Source organism: Lampetra fluviatilis, chromosome 11 (genome assembly GCF_964198595.1).
Source record: "Lampetra fluviatilis chromosome 11, kcLamFluv1.1, whole genome shotgun sequence".
NCBI classification, from domain to species: domain Eukaryota; kingdom Metazoa; phylum Chordata; class Hyperoartia; order Petromyzontiformes; family Petromyzontidae; genus Lampetra; species Lampetra fluviatilis.
The window spans coordinates 1,429,208-1,450,343 of record NC_136285.1 but is presented as its reverse complement, the minus strand read 5'-3'; the positions used below and the strand labels follow the sequence as shown (position 1 = coordinate 1,450,343).

Genomic DNA, 21,136 nt, shown 5'->3' with positions numbered 1-21,136 from the left:
GACATATGCTATGGATGCCAAATTTTCCTGAATAAGAATACAGGTTCACTCCACTCCAGATGCAGTGTGCATCTACAAGGCTAAAGCCAATGTGTAATGTGTGCAGGTGTTTGACAGGTGCTAGTAGAGCTTGCAGTTACACAATTAAATCATGCTTAATATATAACATTACAGGATAGACTACGGACACGTTTATTATGGTCGGAGTGAATGTGATTGATTGTGAATGAAAATGCATCATTTATAGAGCAGCAGTAGCTATGCTCGTCTGGACTCGCACGTTGACATTGCGCCAAGTGATGTTGGATTTGGATTACGTCTATGTCTATTTTAATTGCTTAGGAACGCCTCACTGAGTCACAAGGCTCTTTTTTTGACGAGGCTCCTGCATGAATTAAGCGCCTGAGCAATACCAGTGATGAGTGTTTGGCATGTGACAGGAAACTGGAAAACCGACGGAGAAGTCCAAGCATATGTCATGCCGGTCACTGCATGGCGCGTTTTCAGACACACTTCTGCAGCCATCTGGAACGCTCTTCCTACCGATATTAGGAAACCACTGGAGCTATGTACTCTCTAATATAGATTGAAAACTAATTTGTTTAGAACTGTCTATTGTATTTAGTTTGTTGTCCTTCCCCCGCATCTCCGATTAGCATGGTGGGCTACATACAGTGCGAAAGAAGTTAAACATACATTCATGACTATGGGGCCGTCCATAAATGACGTCAGACACCTAGGGGGGGAGGGGGGTCAGACATTTGTGACGATTTGTGACGAGGGGGGGGGGGGTTTGAGAAATGTGACGTCACATCAAAATGCGCAACTTTAAATAAATATAACCAATATAATTATTATAGCAACACAAATTTTCATTAATTTTCATTATTCACTATTTTATTATTTAAGTTTACCAAGGCCACCTTTTATTTATTCCATGAAGGAGCATTTTGCTTCTCCATGAGAGAATGGAGAAGCATACATTTTGTGAATTTTTTTAATGATTGCTATTAAACATTTTGATTTTAAAGATTCGACCAGGGCTTTTAATTCTGTGAAATGAATATGTGATTGTTATAATTGTGTAATGCGAGCAAGGACAGGGTGGGCGCGGCCTCCGCGCCACTCACGCGGGCCGGAGTATTAGGGGAGGTGGAGCCTGGTCGTCGGGGTGAGTGGGGGCGGAGTCAGGGTCACGTGAGGAGGAGGAGTCAGGGTCACGTGAGGAGGAGGATATAGGGTGAGAACCGGAAGGGGATCGGGAGTCGAGAGAGAGTAGAGATAGAAGGAGCCACGCAGGGTAATGGCGGAGGGGTGGCACGAATTGCCACGCGGTCGGAGTCACGGCACCGTCGGCCAGCGGTGTACGTGGGGCAGCGGTGTGGCTGCAGAGTGTGCGGGAGCACACGGGGCAGCAGGGTGGCTGCAGAGTGTGCGGGGCATGCGGAGCAGCAGGGTGGCTGCAGAGTGTGCGGGGCACACGGGCAGCGGTGTGGCTGCGGAGAGAGAGAGAGCGGAGGACTCGAACGGCGTGCGGAGGGCACGCGACGGAAGAGGTGCGGGTCCGACCGGGGACATCGCGGGGTGCGAGACAAGAACCCAATAAAGGACAGATGGAGACCAACATCGCCTAAGAGTCCTTTATTACATTGGAGTCAGAAGTGAGACGGCATGTCGAAACAGCTCAGAAGAAAGAATATACCTACACCATCTTCTGCACCATCTTCTAAAAACGACGACGACGATTTTTCTCCGGCAGTGGCGCTACCAACGATGGAAGGCGGGGGCGACGCGTCGGGAGTGCAAGATGTTGCCGGCTCAGCAGGACCGTCTGCGTTTGTGGGCGCCGAGGAGGGATGGCGACACGTAGCGGCCCAACTTGAGTCGCTGAAGGCTGTTTTAACGCAGTTATGCGCCCTGGTGACGCCCACGACGAGTCCTGGGAGGCCAAGCGGGGAGCATCCGAGTGGGGCCTTGCCGACGCTTCCAGCCCTTTCCACCACGCGGCACGAAGCCGCTATCTTGGGCGTGGTCGGTGAGGAACGGTGGGATGCCGCCATCTTGCTGCCTCCACCACGGGAAGCCGCCATCTTGGGTGTGGTCGGGGACGAACAACGGGAAGCCGCCATTTTGAACACGTTGCAGAGTGACGCCATCTTGTCGCCGCCGCAAGCATCACCATCGGCGGATGACGGCGGCGTGGGAACCCGCAGCCATCGTTTAACGACTGTTAAAGAGTTCTCCATTGGCGGAGATTGGAGCACGTTCGCCTGCCGTTTTCAAGCGGCAGTAAGATCAGCAAAATGGACGGATGCGGAAGCCCTGGAGGTCTTGCCAACGCTTCTTGACAATGACTCCGTCAGGTTTTTCCGTTCCATCAAGGCTGCAAAGAAAACGACGCTACAGGGGGTGTTTGAGGAAATGGCGGAGGCGTATGAGCCCCCGGACGATGCACATCGCAGGTTCGTGCAGCGGCAACGGGCACCTGAAGAATGGCCGGTGGCGTTCCAGGGTGCTGTGATGGAACTAGCTATGGTCACGTATCCGGAGACGGAGCCCGACTTGTTGGAACCCCTGATACTGGGGAAAATGTTGGAATTATCTAGGGATTTGGGCATCCCCATGCCGGTGTGCGGCCATGATAAGTTAACGTCCCGAACGGCGGCTAAGTGCCTGGATGCCCAATTCAACCTTCGCCGCTGGAAACAGGTGACGGCTTGGACGGGGAGCCCCACCGTCGAGGGCGGTACAACTGGGTGGGACCCGAAGAAGGCCGTCTACGTTCGTGACGAGAAGGGTCCTGAGGAGCTGACGGCGGCATCGACCCAGTGGCCTGGTCGGGGGGGAGCGGGGTTGCGCTCCGGGCCGCCGGCGCGGGAGTGCCAAGACAGAGGGGGTGCTGCACGGCGAGCCGACTTGGCGTGTCTCCGCTGTGGCCGTAAAGGCCACTTCGCCAGAGAATGTTGGGCTCGCATTCGGCCGCCGCCCCAGCAGGAGGTCTCGGTCACCGACGCGACGCGGGAGGACCACCCACGACAGGCAAGTCGGTACGCATCAGACACCCGGCAAGGCCTGTCATCTCATGCATCACCATCGCCATGCGGGCCGGGGGCTATTACTAACAGGGGGGCGCTTAGTGATCCGCGTCGCTCTCTGACTCAGTGGCGGAAATTGGCACGACGGGTGGTTGTGGCCGCGACTGGGTCGTCGACCGTGCCGGGTTCGATCCAAGGGATCGACGTACGCATTTTGGTTGACTCGGGTGCATCCGCGACTATTATCTCTGATGTGATATTCCATCTCTTGTCCATTCCGCCGGCGCGGGTGCGGCCGGTTTACGACTCTTGCATAGCAGCGAACGGGGGTAGTATGGGCATTGTGGGTCAGGTGGACGCCAGTATATCGGTTGGGGGTGTTTCGGCTTCAGGGACCGTGTTGATTTCCAGGTCCCTCGCGGTGCCCTGTTTGTTGGGGACTGATTTCTTGGCCAAGATGCCCATTCAAATCAGGGTGGATCACAATTGTATTGAATTGCCGGGGGGTCGGCAAATTTCGTTCTTGCCGTCACCCTGGGGCCAGTCGGCTCCTGACCATCAAGTACAGGCGCTGTCCGAGGTATTGGTGGATATTCCACCTGGCTCGCAGATGCTTATTCCGCTGCGGTATCGTAAACCGGTGCCTGGAATCGAGGGTGCGGCGGGTGTTTTGTTATCACCATCCACTGCTATAACGGATGGCTTGACGCTGGTCGGGGCACAGACGATTGTTCGGCCGGGTCAACCTCTGTTTTTACAAGTGTTGAATGGAAGCGCGGATAATGTTGTTGTACCGGCCGGAACGGTTTTGGCTCACGCTACGACTGCTTTCACGAGCCATGACGATCAGGGCCGCCGGGGCTTTGTAGGGGGGGTATCGGCCTCCACGTCACAGGACGATTGATGGATTGCCGAGTTGTGCCGGGAAAATGCGTCTTTGACTGGGGACCAGCGGACCGCGCTTCACGCGCTGTTGGGGAGGTATTCCGACGTCTTTAGTGCGGACGATTTAGATTTGGGTCACACCTCCTTGCTTTCCCACCACATTGATACGGGTGATGCCGCTTCGATTCGGATGAACCCGCATCGGTTGAGTCCGCCGGAGCGGGATCACATTCGCGGCGCAGTCGAGGAGATGCTGGCCGCTGACATCATTTCCCCGTCCAACAGTCCGTGGGGCGCGCCGGTGGTCCTTGTGAAGAAAAAGGATGGCAAGTTGCGGTTTTGTGTTAATTTTCGCAAATTAAATAAGGTGTCGGTTGCGGACGCGTACCCCCTGCCGCGTATGGATGATTCCCTGGATGCCTTGTCTGGGGCGAATTTTTTTTCTACTCTTGATCTGTCATCAGGATTCTGGAAACTTCCCCTGGACGAGTCCTCGAGGGAAAAGACGGCTTTCCGGACACCGCAGGGATTGTTTCAGTTTAATTGTCTTCCCATGGGCTTGAACGCCGCCCCCGCGACATTCCAGCGGTTGATGGAGCTCGTGTTAATGGGTCTGCAGTGGGAGACGTGCTTGATATACTTAGACGATGTTATCGTCTTCAGCCGCACGTTTGAGGAACATCTGCGGAGGTTGGACGCGGTGTTTCCCAGAATGCGTTCCGCCAATTTGAAATTTAAGCCCAAAAAGTGTCACCTGTTGCAACGATCCGTGCGCTATTTAGGCCACATTGTCAGTTCGGAAGGGGTCGCCACGGACCCGGAGAAGACGGCGTGCGTCCGTAACTGGCTGACTCCGGCCTCAGTGGGGGACGTGCGCCGGTTCGTTGGGTTCGCTTCATATTACCGCAGGTTCGTTCCCAACTTTACCACGATCGCTAGGCCGTTGCACCTCCTTACGGCTAAAGGCTGCAGATTCAGCTGGGGACCAACGGAAGAGGCGGCGTCGGCACCGACGTTGGACTATCCAGATTTCACTCGACCTTTTATTCTGGATACTGACGCTAGTGACACCGGGATTGGGGCTGTTCTGTCCCAGTCTAGGGATGGCGTCGAACGTGTGGTAGCTTACGGCAGCCGCGTGTTGTCTCCTGCGGACACACGTTACTGCGTTACTCGCCGTGAATTTTTGGCTATTGTACATTTTCTTCGCCAATATCGGCCGTATTTGTACGGCCGTACGTTTATTGTGCACACGAACCATGCGGCCTTGCAATATGCCCTGAGAGTTGACGAACCGTCTGGCCAATTGGCACGATGGTTGGAAACCCTGCAGGAATTTTCGTTCGAAATTCAGTATCGGAAGGGGTCGCGTCACGCGAACGCGGACGCACTCTCCAGATTGCCGCAGGGGTCCGCTTGCACTTCGGGCACGAATAGGTGTACGCGGATTCTGCAATCCCCTTCGGCCTGTTGTGTCCGCTGTCGAAGTGCCCGAGGCTCCCGTATGCCCAGGACCGGCTGATGGGGTTTTGAACCTGCCGCGTTCGGTATGGATTCGCGAGCAATTGCTCGATGAGTCGCTGGGGACCTTGCGGAGTCGGACTGCAAAGGGCACGGGGGGACCGCTGTCCGGTGGGATGCTGGGAGCCGCTCTCCGGGATGGGTTGCTGATGTGGAGGGAAGGGTTGCATGATTGCTGGCGTCTGGTGGTGCCGTCGTCGTTACGGTACGAGTTGGTTCGGACTCTGCACTCCGAGACGTTGTTACATCTCGGGGTGCAGAAAGCCTTGTTGACGTTGCAGCGGGACTACTTCTGGCACGGCATGACGACTGATGTCGTCGGGCACATTCGGGCATGTCCCGACTGTGCCCGGCGGAAGCCGCCTAAACACCCATATGTGCCACCAGTGCAGTCCATACAAGTGTCTCGGATTAACGAGTTGGTGGCGTTGGATATTTTGGGGCCCTTCCCGCCGTCCGCTCGGGGGAATACATTTTTGCTGGTCGGGGTGGTATATCTTTCCCGCTGGGCGATGGCTTGGCCCCTACCCGACCAGTCGGCGGCGTCTATCACGGAAGCGTTCCTGTTCGGATACGTAATGGACAAAGGGGCGCCGGAAAGGTTGCTCACAGACCAAGGGCGAAATTTTTCTTCTAAATTATTGGCTGAGGTGTGTGCTGCACTGGGGACCAAGAAGGTTCGGACGTCTCCCTACCACCCGCAAACGAATGGGATGGTGGAACTGCTTAATCGGACCCTGTCAACCATGCTCTGTCACACGGTTAGCGAAAATCAGGCTGATTGGGATTTGCATATCCCTAGGGTGCTCTCTGCATGCAGGATGACGCCTCATGCGTTGACGGGGTACTCACCTTTTTTTTAAATGTACGGCCGCGAGAATGTGCCGCCGGTGGACGTACAGCTGGGTACGGGGACGAGGGGTCCTGTTAAGCCTCTCCCGGAGTACATTCAGGACGCTGTTCGTCGCGTGGCAGAGGCACGGGAGGGGGCCCGATTGGCTATGGCCAAGACCCAGGCCCGGAATGAACGTTGCGCTCGGCGCTCGGTTGGGAAATCCCCCTGGCGAGTGGGGGACATGGCTTGGCTGCACTGCCCGCAGGTGCGGGTGGGGACCTCCCCTAAGTTTCACAAACCATGGCAGGGGCCGGTTAAGCTTATTGAGGTTCTTAGTCCGCAGTCCGCACGTATTTGGTTCGGATCGCGGCGCTGGTACGTCCATACGTCTCGATTGAAACCCTACGTGGCCCCGCAGACGGATGCGTCATCTCCTAATGTTGCCTTGCCGGTGTCTGTTGCATCCGACACGCCACTGACTTTGCCTGTTCAACCTGCGAGCGCGCCTGTCATGCCTTCTACAGACGGACCGGCCGTGACACAGACGGACACAGTGATTCCTGCTCCGGGTGGGCCTACCACGGCGACGGGGACACTTGACCCCGCTGCCCCTCCAACCCCGCCACGGACACATTTGCAGGAGACCTCGGCATCGGGTCTCTCTGGGGAACGGGACCCTGGACATGACAGGCCTCCAACAGGGGCGGGCGGTTCCGATCCCGCCGCTCCTAAAACCCTGTCGCGGTCGCGGTCTGTGGGGGGGCCCCACAGACCGTTCGGGACGGGCCGGCAACCCGCACGCGTTCCAAGTCCCTTTCCTTTCGTTGACTGTTATTGTTGTTTTGTTGTTGTTATTGTTATAATCTCCGTTTGTCTTGTGATGCTGATTGCTGTTGTTGCTCGCGTTATTTGTTCTGTTGCAGCCGGGGACGGCTGGGTTTTTCATCAGGGGGGGGGGGGTCATGTAATGCGAGCAAGGAGAGGGTGGGCGCGGCCTCCGCGGGCCGGAGTATTAGGGGAGGTGGAGCCTGGTCGTCGGGGTGAGTGGGGGCGGAGTCAGGGTCACGTTAGGAGGAGGAGGAGTCAGGGTCACGTGAGGAGGAGGATATAGGGTGAGAACCGGAAGGGGATCGGGAGTCGAGAGAGAGTAGAGATAGAAGGAGCCACGCAGGGTGCTGGCGGAGGGGTGGCATGAATTACCACGCGGTCGGAGTCACAGCACCGTCGGCCAGCGGTGTACGTGGGGCAGCGGTGTGGCTGCAGAGTGTGCGGGAGCACACGGGGCAGCAGGGTGGCTGCAGAGTGTGCGGGGCACACGGGCAGCGGCGTGGCTGCGGAGAGAGCGGAGGACTCGAACGGCGTGCGGAGGGCACGCGACGGAAGGGGACATCGCGGGGTGCGAGATAAGAACCCAATAAAGGACAGACAGAGACCAACATCGCCTAAGAGTCCTTTATTACAATTGTACTCTCCATTTTGCTTCGTTCTACTACAAAGTTTCAAGTATTTTTTTTATAGATATAATTACTTTTAATACTTTATAATTATAAGATAATTTCAATATAATAGACGAATATTTTCAAGTGACTATTATGCTACATTTCAGCTTTCCAAGGCCTCCTTTTTAATACGTGTTTTCTCCTACAACATCTTAGTGCAGCGTCACATTAAATACGCACTAGAATGGCAATAGTTTAAAGTGATTTGAAGCATGTTTTATTTTCAAAATGGAAATATATTTTTGGGGGGGGGGGGGGGCAGAGCTTTGTGACATCATATTTGAGGGGCGTCTGACTTTTTGTGACGCCGTTTGACGAGGGGGGGGGGGGGTAAAAAATCGGCCAAAACTGCGTTACGTCATTTATGGACGGCCCCTATGCACGTCTTTATGAAATTAAATATCGTAACTTTAAACACCACGCACACCATTCGTTTTTATTTATTAACTCAACATGTGTATAATCGTCAGTGAAATTCCATTATATTCTTGCATATGACAGGCAATATGTTCAGAAGCTAAATGCTGGCCACGAGAGGGCTTCAGGAGAGAGAGTTCATGTAGTTGTGGTGTTTCTGATTTGAACGAGCGCAGTCTACAGTGGTTTACTATATGATCAATCGTCGTGGTTTGAATTGGTGCCAGTGAAATAAATCCACGTGTAGGACTCGTACAAGTGTTGTCTTTCTCTCTGCTTTATTTTCCTCTTAGAGTCCACCTTTGCCGCGCCACCGCTCCACGTCTCGGCGCGGCCTCGCTCCGCTCCGCGTCGCTCTGCTGCGCCACCGCTCTACGCCTCTCCGTGCCCTCACTTCGCTCCGTGTCTCTTTACCTTGTTATCGCTACCCTTGTCGTCTCTACGGTTTCTCCTACTCTGCATCCTTCCGATGCATGGCTATGTGATGCCGCCGCCACGAAGCCGTTCAGCGGGAGCCCCACCCTGACCTCGCCACCACCAAGTGACGGAACCGACCCCCGCGTCCCCCTCACCTCACCTCACATAAACACACCCGCACGCATTTCCCCCCCCCCCCCCCCCCATAGAGCTCCGAGGGGAAGTCACCTGGCCGACCGGTTTTAATCCGAGAAGCCCTTATCGGGATTAACCTTCACGGTTTCCGGCGACCAGGGAATTGGACGACATCCCCCGATGCTACTTCGCACCGCGGCGCTGTGACCGGCATTAAGATTGCATGGTCGCGGCGAGGGGCATTCGGCCACCGCGGTTGAAACGCATCCCCCACACACACACCCACGTATCGACGAGACAGGCAGAGGAGGGACGGGACGGCATAATTTAGCATGACAAAATGGACTCGAGCCCGCAGGCACCATTATTAGGGAAATTAGGGAAGTTAAAGGATAAAGCTGAAATTACGAATGATCAGAGGTATGTGGCGGTCCGTGCATAAATTCCCACGGCAAGCTTTTGTGATGGATGCCGCCGCATAATTGACATAACAAAGGCGTGCATGAGAATGGGATGAACTAGAATGAGCGCCGGAGGGGCGAGTAAGGGCTGGGGAGGCGGGGCCTGGGTCGGGGAGATAGGATAAAAGCGATTGTAGCAAGGTAGAGGGAGATCTCACTCCAAGAGGCCCGCGTTCAAGACGGCTCCCAGCTTTGCCCTCCGGACGTCCGCGTGACGTGTCCAGACGAGCATCGAGGAAAAGACACAGGACGCCGAATACTTCGAACCGTGAGTAACAAGGTGAAATAGTATCGTAAGCAGATAAATCGGGAATAGGCATAGAGGTATCAGCGTAGGCCAGCCTCGTCGATTCATACTGACTTAACAGTAAAGCGCAGTCACCGAGAATAAATCATTAATAGCTGATCGTGGCCTCGTGTGATCTCGCTGAGAAGTGTGAACGCGTGTGGTGCTGTGTATACAGCGGCTCGCCTCGTGGGAGCGCTGTGCAGAGCAGCGCAAGAGAGGGTGTCACGTTTGGAGTACACGGAGCTGCGTGTGTGTGCGTGTATGTACGTTCACTACGTGTATGATACAGGTGCGCTATCATAACGTGAGTAGTCAGTGTTGAGGGAGTGCCGCGCGGAGCTGTATGTGTGTGTGCGCGTACAATCACTACGTGTCTGATACAGGTGCGCACTGGTAACGTGGTTATTCGACGTGGAGGCGAGTGCTGCACCGGGCTGTAGACGGGCACATGCTCGCAGCGTGCGAGAGCTGTACGTAGCGGTGTAGAAAGGGGGAGTATGGCGTTTGATTGATGATGCTGTGCGTACGTATGCTCGCAGCGTGGGAGCGCTGCGCGAGGCTGTATGAGTAGGGGGCGTCGCGTTCGAATGCCGGCGAAACCCTAGCGGGTATTAGGAGGCCAACGGCCCCCACAGCTACCCTGGTTGCTCACTGCGTTCTCGCTACCACTGTCACTCTGTCCCTTACTCCACTCACTGTTTCTCTACGCTTTACTCTACTCGCTGTCTCTCTACGCTCTGCTCTACCCACTGTCTCTCTACGCTCTACTCTACTGTCTCTTGCTCAGTGACTCCGACTTCCCCCGGGCACCGTGGCTGCAGCTCCATCTCCGACGCCAACTCGTACAGGACTCTCTTCTCTCCATTGCGCTCTGGCTTATATCCCCACACCAATTAATCTGCCCTAATTATCTCTACCTCCCGCTTATCGCTCGCCCCCTGGCCCCCCGTGTCACGTGGCCTTGTTTTCGCCGCCAGAGCGACGCCGGCTAATTGCCCAATTCCCTTTTCAGCCAATCACTGGCCTGTGTCCTCCCGGCTACCCCGACACCTGTCTCAACTCTTAACGACCCACTTCGCCTAAAGCCAGAACAACAACCATTACCTCACTTGACCCCACTGTACTGTGCTTTCCTACATAGCAAAAGAGGCGGGGGATGCGTGGCGCGCTAACTCAAGCCCTACACACGTAATAACAGCACACATGAACGGACCTGAGAGAATGGCATTTCATTATACATGCCGGGATTTTCGTGTTGCTTTTTGCTATCACCATTTGACACCGAATTCCCTCTCCGTGTCTCCTCTGCTCAATCCCTCTGCCTCTGCCCTGATCCTTCCGTGAACTGCAACGATGATTCCCCCTCTCGAGTTCCCTCTCCTCATCTCCTATCGCCATCCTGCTTCGAGAATGTTACATGGAAAACTACTGGAACCTTCTCATCCCTTTTCAAACCATCTCCATTCATCCCAGTCAACACTCTACCCAGGGGCCATAACGCACGCGAGGGGTTGATACTCAATAGTCCGTGCAATTGTAGTGACATAAGAAGGGAGGGGCTGCTGGGGGCTCTGGGACCCTGGGTGGGCCAGACGCTTAAGCCTCTTGGCACCAGGCGTTGGGTTCCCAGGCGGGTCCAGATGCTTAAGCCTCTTGGCACCAGGCGTTGGGTTCTCAGGCGCTTAAGCCTCTTGGCGCCGCCAACGGGGGGGGGGGGGGGGGGGGGGGCTGTGTGTGCTCTGTGGGATGTCTGGTGGCGCACACGGCCCCACCCCTCGTTGGACCAGGCATAAAAGGAGAGCTCCCTGGACGATCAGGGCCCAGTCATAGCTCAAGACCCAAGACCCAAGACCAGCCATCGGAGGACCCTGGGACGCTGTGAGAGCCAGTGGTGGGACTCTGGAACTCCCGACTCTACGACCTTGTGAGGGCGAGTTCCAGAGCGTAGCCAGAGTAGAGTATCTAGGCTGTGTACCTAGGCTGTGTACCTAGGCTGTAACAGAGTATCAGGACTGTTGGAGTGTTGTATTGTAATAAAGAAGTTACCTCTACAAGTGTCTCCGGAACCATTACATTTGGTGTCAGAAGTGGCAATGGAGACAAGAAGTAAGCCACGTACCTTCAGTCCTGACGGCGATGTTGAGGAGCAAGCGGCGACGGGGCAGCCAACTCGGGCCGACAACGACGCCGCACCGCCGGCTGAGCAGTCGTCCACCACACCTGCCGATCCTCCTCCAGCGTCGGGAGCAGCAATGGAGGAAACGCTGCTTCGCCTCACCGAGCTGCTCCACGCCACCGTCTCCATCCTGGACGACATGCGTCGCTCACAGGCGGAGACAGGAGGGAGAGAGGCGGCGCAGCGGTCGCACCATTCCGCCGGCTCCAACACAAAGATGGCAGCCGTTCCCGCCGCAAATACATCCGGGTGTGTCGTCACTTCTGCCGGGGGAGCAATGACCGCTGGGAGCGACGTCACTTCCGGGCGCAGCATGGGCCAACCCGACGACGCCGCGTCATCAGCGCTGTGTCCCTCACCGCCGGGTGACAGCTGTTTGCAACCTAGCAACGCCGCGTCATCAGCGCTGCGACCTTCACTGCCGGACGACAGCTGGCTTCAACCTAGCATACCGCGTCATCAGCGCTGCGACCGGACAGTGAGGGCGCCATTCTTACTGTAACCGGCGCCGGGGCCGGCACATCGACCGACATGCTGGTCGCCGCCTTTGCTGCTCTGGCCAAAGGTTGGAGGTCGGGAGACCAGGCCCCTGACATTTCGTACATTTACGCGCTCCGGATTAATGATTTTTTTGTTGACATTTTCTTCATTGTCGTCGGGGAGTCGTGACTGTTGTTGGGTAAACTGTGTGGAGCATCGCTCGTGAGTGTTGTCAATGTGTGTGCGAAACTTTGCTTGTGATTGTTAACAATGTATGGTTTGTATTGAGCTTTGTTCGTGATTGTTAATGTATAGCTTGTGCTGTCATTGTTAACGATGTATAGACTGTATGGGGCATTTATCTTGAGATGATGACATGCTGCCAAGGATTTGGAATTGTCAGGCTGGCTCTCAAATATCTTGGGGTGCAGATCCTGACCAGGATGGGCCAGCGGGTGTTGCGTGTCTAACACGAGAGTTGTGGTCCCGTCATGCTATGGCTGACGGCTTGACCTGACAGCCCGGAGATAGAGACACTCCGTGGCATGTCTAGCCTAGTGGGCTGTGTGCTCACATGGCTCGGAGAGTGTGGACCTGTCATGCTATGGCTGACGGCTTGACCTGACAGCCCGGAGATTGAAACACTCCGTGGCATGTCTAGCCTAGTGGGCTGTGCGCTCACATGGCTCGGAGAGTGTGGTCCCGTTATGGAATCACTGACGGCTTGACCTGACGGCCCGGAGGTTGAGACCCTCCGTGGTGCGTCTGGAGCAGTAGGCTCGCCCTGACGGCCCGGAGATTGAAACACTCCGAGGTGCGTTGAAACAGTGGGCTGGAGATTCGTGGTGTTCAGGTGTAGTTGTCCCGTTACGTTGGGACTGCATCCCTCAGTTGTTAGGGTGCATGTTGTGCAGGGAGTGAACGATGGGTCATCTCAGCTCGGTCGGTACAGCTATATGCTGCGATGCGAGTCTTGGAGAGAGATTGGGTCTCAGCTCGGTCGGTACAGCTATATGCTGCGATGCGAGTCTTGGAGAGAGACTGGGTCGTCTCAGCTCAGTCGGTACAGCTATATGCTGCGATGCGAGTCTTGGAGAGAGATTGGGTTGAAGCCCCCCGATAAGGCCGACGTGCGCAGTTTTAGGATGGAGACGCCACGTTGGAAAGGCGGGGGGTGCTAACGGTTGACATGTAATGTCGGTGGTGGTCCTCTTTGAGGGCTGCTGGGACGCAAGCACGGGATGCCTTTTGGAGATGCGATTCGCGCGTGCGGCCACCATTTCTGGGCAGGAGCAGGCAGATTTATTTTGTTTGTGTCATGTAAATTTTATATATATATTTAAAAATGTAAATACTGGAGCAGCCCTGAAGTGCGACTTCTTTGCCCAGTACATGGGTCGGCCCTGAAGTACGACTTCTCGACCCGGGACGTAGAAAGACGTCCAGATTAGTGTGTGTAGAGGGATGCTCGACATGTTGGTCTTCGCCTTCTCTCCACCTGACGGATGGGAGGCTGGCAAGGGTGGTGTGGAACCCTGCCATCCATGCGGTGGTTGTGTATCCAACGTGTCGGAATCTGTATATTTGTTGTTGTTAATTCCCCATTTTCTATGCGGATCCCGAGGAGGGCTAGGTGTGCCGCGGGTCGTTTGTTCACGTGTCATTGCTTCACCTTTTTGTTGATTGATGCTTGTATATAGTGTAAAGTTGTACAGGTTGGTTATGGTATTTATGGTTGCTTTCTTGTTCTCTTTTCTTTTCCTGTTGAGGCTCGCGTATTTTTTTTTCTCTCGCTCCCTTTCGTTAATTTAAACTTTCTAATTATTGACAGCCGGGACGGCTGGAGGCTACATAGAGGAGGGTAATGTAGTGACATAAGAAGGGAGGGGCTGCTGGGGGCTCTGGGACCCTGGGTGGGCCAGACGCTTAAGCCTCTTGGCACCAGGCGTTGGGTTCCCAGGCGGGTCCAGACGCTTAAGCCTCTTGGCACCAGGCGTTGGGTTCTCAGGCGCTTACACCTCTTGGCGCCACCAACGGGGGGGGGGGGCTGTGTGTGCTCTGTGGGATGTCTGGTGGCGCACACGGCCCCACCCCTCGTTGGACCAGGCATAAAAGGAGAGCTCCCTGGAGTATCAGGGCCCAGTCGTAGCTCAAGACCCAAGACCAGCCATCGGAGGACCCTGGGACGCTGTGAGAGCCAGTGGTGGGACTCTGGAACTCCCGACTCTACGACCTTGTGAGGGCGAGTTCCAGAGCGTAGCCAGAGTAGAGTATCTAGGCTGTGTACCTAGGCTGTGTACCTAGGCTGTAACAGAGTATCAGGACTGTTGGAGTGTTGTATTGTAATAAAGAAGTTACCTCTACAAGTGTCTCCGGAACCCATTACACAATATTCAATCCCGTGAATGGACTAAATCTATCTACGGACCGCATCCGTTGCGTAGCAGCACCCACAGAACACACGCCTAAAACACCTAGTATGCACTGATGATCACGCATCCAACCAAGCATTAAACAGGCTTGAACCGTCTTGAGTTCTGAGATCTCAAGGAGATTGGGTGCAGTCAGGGCACTTTAGTCACAGGTCACCGTTCACTTGAATACTTTTTGTATCAGCACGTGAGCTCCCACGTATTTCGCTATTTATGAAATACATTTTTTTCATATATCACAAACTGCAAAAAAATGTGTCTCGTTCGGTAAAGCTGCAGAGTGCTTCTGTGCGGAATTGATGGGATACGCATTTAGTTACTGGTTTAAGCACGTGAACACCTCGGCACCGCACTCCCAGAAACATGCCGATGTTGTTAAGTTCCTGGGTTCCGACGTTAACTCCTGTTTATGGTCGTTTAAAAAAGATTATAAAAAAAAGAATACACGTTTGATGCGTAACCTTGCATTTGCGTTGTGTTTAAATCGTGAAAGGAATGTGTTTTGTTTTAAAACAAATACCATCTCGCCATGCACGGTGACTAATCTTTAGTTTTCCAGTGGCATCATTCTCTCTTGAGTGATAGCGTGAAGGCCTGTAATATACACGTGGTGGCTGGTCGGACTACGGTGTAATCTCCGGTGCTATTCTTATCTCCGCACGTAGCTAGATTTTGTATTCTCTATTCCGCTGGCATGAATTCCTATTCCAGAGAACAGTTCCGAGTATGAACACGGACAAACAGCGACGACAACAACAGCAGCAGCAGCCACCACTTGCTATCAAGTGGCGGTGACGTCACCATGGCGCTTGTGCCAGGCTAGGTGCAGCCAACAACGACGAAACAAAGATCTCCCCTTTAGCCTTTAACATACTGTTGAGGCAGGAGCTGTTAGCGGGCACCTGCGGCCAACACCACACCCGACCCACAGTTGTCTTCCTCGTGGCAACGTTTACACACTCCACCAGGTATTATTTTGAGGCTGAGTCGACCTAGGGGAAGCCCAGCACCGGTTCAGATAATCTTCACTGGTTTTGGCTGTGATTGGGAATCGAACTCGGATCGCTGGGGTTCGTAGCGCAGCGCGCTGACTGCTGCACTACCGCTCCCAACAGGCAAGGTGCAGCCAACACGAACATATCTATAGTACCTGTCAACCCCTTATCAGTGCCTACCTTATTACAGACCAATTCAGACCTTATTGGTCACCCCGTGCCTTTATAAATCTCAACGTTCACCCTACAAAATCCCATCACAAGGGAGAAACACAAAGACATGGACATTTCTTTTTACCCGTTTTGAAACGGCTGTACGCCATATGGACCTGAAAACTCTATTTCCCTATGCAAGGATACGGGTAAACCGTATGGGTTGACAGGTCGTGTGTGGGAGGGCGGCCGTTGTACCGAGAGCATGAATTGACCCCGCGCTGTGCAAGTGTGGTGGGGGGGGGGTCACAAGTGCAGCAGAGCTCCACCACTCGTGCCATAAGCACACCGTGAAGGCGACGTTCTAAACGTCGGCGTGAGGGCGGGGTGGGGGTGTTCCAAATTGTGTGTTTTTATTATTATTTATCTGGAAAACAAAAAAATACATTTAAAACATTGGACCGAGACATGAAGTTATAATTTCCCCGACAAAAGGAAAATGTTGTGGATTGATCCAAGTGGATTGACGTGGCAGGGAATATCGTGACGCATCACACCCACTGCTCTAAATTGCTACAAAGTGGCATCAGATCTTGTCACCTTTGTTTGCACAGAAACACGTTAAATTGCATCCTGTAATTTACCTGAATTAGTCAAAAGGTTGTTACAAAAATACATACAAAACCCTTAATTATTCAATACAAAACTCTTCCCTCGTGCATGTGTGATGATCTCAAAGTCAGGGTTGAGATGTTCCCAATGCAGCACACCTGGGCACATGCCACTAATGTACAGTCCGCCCTTCGCGTCCATGTTGCTGCCAGCACCCATCCTCCTCGGGTCTGACCTGATCACTGCCTCAGCATCGCAACTTATGTTGTTTGGCGCCAAGCTAAATGACCATGACATATTCTGGTGGTGACGTTCACATTTTAGACTAGGTAGACCATCATCAGCAGGAGCACACGGGTAAGATGGAAAAGTTTAAGTTGATGGACCCAGAAGAGACGCTGAGAGAGATGCCCGAGACTCGGGGTTAAGTGAGACGTGGGGTAAAGGAAGTGGAGAATTGTGTGGGAAAGTTGAAAACCAGTGAGACAGTCAGACTAGCGGCCAGCATGGTCAGAGAAGAGAGAGAGCATGGAGCGGGCGAGAAGACAGAGATGATGAAGGCAGCGGACGATAATTTAGAGACGAAGACAATTATCCATGGGGTTGTTTTGGCGGTTAAATGGAATAAACTGATGGGACAACATCGTGGATAATATGATCCACAATTCGTTCCCCACATCACCACGGACGAGTTCTCCTGAATTAACCATTCAACCTACGTGTCTGCAGCTTCATCACAGTATTCATCCGTGTGCCAGCGCCCCAAGGTCAATTGCATTGACAGGGCCAACATCCGCTGGGCTGTGCCACAGCCCGAATGCACCACTTAGACATTACCACATTTAGGGTGCGGGGCGAGAGGCAACAGCATGTGCAGACTTCATAAGTTAAAAATAAAAGAACAATTTACGTGCACACAATACTCGTAAACAATTCTAACTTGGTCACAACACTATATCAATGCATTTTAACCAGCTGAGAGCCCAGCGGGATTGACTTACAGTATTTAAAATGTGAAATGGAGACCCGTTGCATCGGGGACATTAACTAAAGTTATATACAGTATATAACAATAACCCCCCTTGTCATTCCACTGCTGGATGAAGGCTTCTCACATCGTGCCAGTCCCGGTTGCGGGGAGGCGCGGCACCATGACCGCCACTCGGGTCCCTCGTGGTGGCCACGAGCTGTGCCCCACTACTTGCACAGCAGAGGCACGCATGCCACCCGCCTTGTCGTGCACAGAGCGCTGTGCCGTGGAGTGGATGCTTGCATTCACTCCCGTGATTTCATCTGGAAATTCTTGGATAATGGAATTTACATTGAACTACCCCTCACTGCAAATAACAAACAGGAGTTGTAAGGAATGCTGTGCATACAGTCCAGATGAGACATCTGGATCAATGAAACTTCTCTTACCAGCAGCTCCCCCCCCAATTCTGTGCAGTTCTGGAGTTGATGTTTATTAAACATCAACGAGTTTGTGTCGGGCTGTTCACAACCAAATGCATCACGCGGACACCCACAATGCAAGTCATTTGTGTTGACCCTTGTTGGGGATGAGAACAAACCCTAACCCTCTGTATGACTGCTACCAGAGCGGCCACGCTTTATTACTGGAGGGCCAGGGCCGGAGAACTGGGCCAGAATGCCACATGGCGTTGGCCCCTGAATTCAAAGCGGCAAAAACCGGCCCTGTTGTGAGACCTTATTGCATGAGGTTAGGGGAACGTTGCCTCATTCACCCCCTCCAGCCCACTGTCTCGGGGACCGGGATTGATTGGCACTGCTCGTGTGGACAGAGACCAGCAGGGAATGCTGGGTGAGGCATTTTCCAACTGTAATAGGAGACAGCCGGTTATCCCCATGTGCGAAGGCTAACCGAGCAATTCTTGTTTTCGTACATTTCACCTTCACTTTATGCGTTTGTAATATTTACTTAAAGATGACAAATGAAAACGCATACTTTGCGAAGTCTTGTGCCAAAGTGAAGCCCTGTCTAAAATGGCATCGAGGTGGTACTCGTCTCCCCTTTAAAGCCCTGAGGCTGTGGTGGACGATTCCACGTTCCTATGGCAGGGGCGTCTAACTATGGGACAATCAATTTCCACTTCCTCACAAAGCAGACCTATTCAGCGTGGGCTAAATAGTTTCGAGGGCATCCGCAATGGTGGAATCGTAGCAATGCCAGCAATGCCGTGTTAATGGAAACAAGCCGAGCAAATCGACAGTGATCCCTGGGGTATGAGTGCCACTTGCATATCGACTGCTCACGTGTTGTGTGTGGGCAAGGCGTGCTTGCTGCGTTCCTCAATGCACTGCACTCTAAATATAGCAGCCTGGACTATCTCTCCGGCACTGTGAATTCACAATTAATATAATCATCTGAACATTCAGTTGTTTTTAAGTTCGGACTAACTTGCACCTCCGATTAGAACAGTTGGCTACGTACGGTGCAAAAGAAGGTCAACATACCTACATGCATAACTCAATTGTAATCACAGCACTCTCTCTTTATAATGCGAAGCGTGTGCGCTACATCGATACGATATCAAGCACACGAAAAACTTTCATTCGCTTGACAAACAAAACACGTGTTTAAAAAAAAATTGGTAACAGGGACATCGATTTCTCATTCTTATACATGTTTGTGTGTACACGATGTTGAAGTTTTTTCGCACCGTGCATTGCCAACCGTGCTCACCGGGGGTGCGGGGGAAGGACAACAAACTAAACGCAAAAATAACGTCACATGAATATAAATAGCACATCTTCTTGGTTCTTTCGGTAAAGTCACGTAGAAGGGAAATCATAAAATAATAAAAATAAAACATAATAAAATAATTCTCACGACGTTTCGGCCACAACGCAAGCAGCCGTTCTCAGGTGAAGAACAGGTCTGTCGGAAAGACAGCGTCTGAATGAACACCACCACGCTTGGCAGCGTATATTTAAGCTGGGTTGGAGGGGGAAGAGCGCCTAACCCATCAGCCACACGGCCTTCTGGAAATACATAAATTCAGCAGCACTGGTTCAATGCAAACAAACTCTGGACCGGTTTCGACATTCATTGTCTCGTCAGAAACATCATGATCACATTCATAAATCATGCCAATATGCAAATCCAGAAACAGCTTTCTCAGCGACTGCGCGGTCAAGACTAAAGCTCTGCCTGACGTTGTGTCAGACTATCAGCCAGGGTGTACACTGGTGCGTTTGTTCAGTGTCCTAATGAGAACCAAGCCGTGGTAACTCATCTGCGCGTAAACAAGGCACAGCCAGTTACAGCACGCCGCAACTAACTACACGCAGCTCTGCCCGTGTCAGTGCATTGCTCGGATGTGTACCCTGCAGTGTCTGACGCGGTTTTGAAGCTCTGGTAACGGGATACAAGACTTTCAAATGACCATCAAACGTGCCGCCATATATTACCACTGACGGCGATGCTCGGATGTATTAAAGGTATGGGCGTATTGTCACAGTTATAGTTTGTCACTCGGGTGCTGTAATGGTGCACTTGCTTGTAACTTTTAAGTGTAATTTTCTTCCATAAAAAAACATCAAACTCATGCCAGACGGCCCTGGATACACAGCCTCGGCAGATGAGAGGTGCATTATTGGGTCACCTCCTTTACTCAACTTTACCCTGTTGTGTTAGAGCCTTTAGTCCGTTCATATCCAGCAGGGATGTGTGTCGGGAAAGCCAAGAGCCCAAAACCGGGTCCAGATCGCAACAACACTATTAGGCTCCTCACCCAGACATCTGTGTGAAGTTCATGAGAACATTTAGGGTGATGCGGAGGTGACTCAAATTCTTTGTTTCTTAACGATACAGATGAGCAGAGCCTGGTTATTACAATTCTGTCTTCCAAAACACTGTTCACCCAGAGGGCAGGGGGATGCAGAGAGCGGTTATTTTTGATGTATGCAGCATCGCTTTCGTTGCCCTCCACTTGAAAAATCAACTCGTGCGAAAATATGAGGAGACCTCAGGGGCATTGCTCATAGCACACTTCCTGTCCAGAGTTAGAATGGGTCACAGAAGGTTTGAATGAAGCACCTTGTGGAGGTACAACAGGTTCAGTTTGACCAAATACATGCATGAAATATAATTTCCTTTTGACGTTATCCGTTTTCTCTCAAGTATTTACGTAATTGTGGAAGTTTATATGTGGGTTTGTTCTGTTTGAAAAAACATTTATCTTCGGATTTTATATTTAACATGTTACAGTAGGGTCCAATTAAACTGACATTAATGAAAGCTGGAGCTAGATATCATAAGCATTTGCGTGTATAACTACGCGTATCCCACAGGACAATGACGCATCAGCAGGATAACTTTATTTGCAGAAAGCAAAGTTTCCTCCCAGATTTTTTTACTTTTTATATTAATTTCCCTGACCTTACGCATTCTCTTCAAATGTATGACAATCCTATAGAATATAATTGAAAACATGAGACCCTTTTGCATTTTAAGTTTTGATATGAAGCAAGTGAGCCAGTATCGTATTCATTGCATTGTTATTATTGACCGAGACTTAAAACAATCCTCATCTGCTCAGCACAGGAGTCACACGGCCAAAACACCCAACACAGCACCCACAGACATGTAGACACTCACATGCTTTTGATCTCGGGCAGCACTTGCTTGTGGAGTGCCACGGAGAAACCAAAGAGGCTACCTTCGTCTCCTTCTTTGATGATCGGATGATCCGTGTCAAGGTTGAAAGCATGGCAATTGATGAAACAGTCCATGAAAAGAACGGTGGTCAATCGAAGGTAAAGCAGCTTCAT

At 52.5% G+C, this 21,136-nt stretch overlaps 1 protein-coding gene across 1 annotated transcript in view; it reads right to left on the bottom strand.

The window, feature by feature from the left end:
• Nucleotides 1-21,136, bottom strand: part of LOC144934676 (integrin alpha-6-like) — a 64,822-nt gene extending 43,686 nt beyond the window's left edge. Inside the window, exon 1 of the mRNA XM_078860726.1 lies at nt 20,964-21,136. Within this exon, the coding sequence (XP_078716852.1) occupies nt 20,964-21,136 (173 nt within the window). The remainder of the gene's footprint in view (nt 1-20,963) is intronic.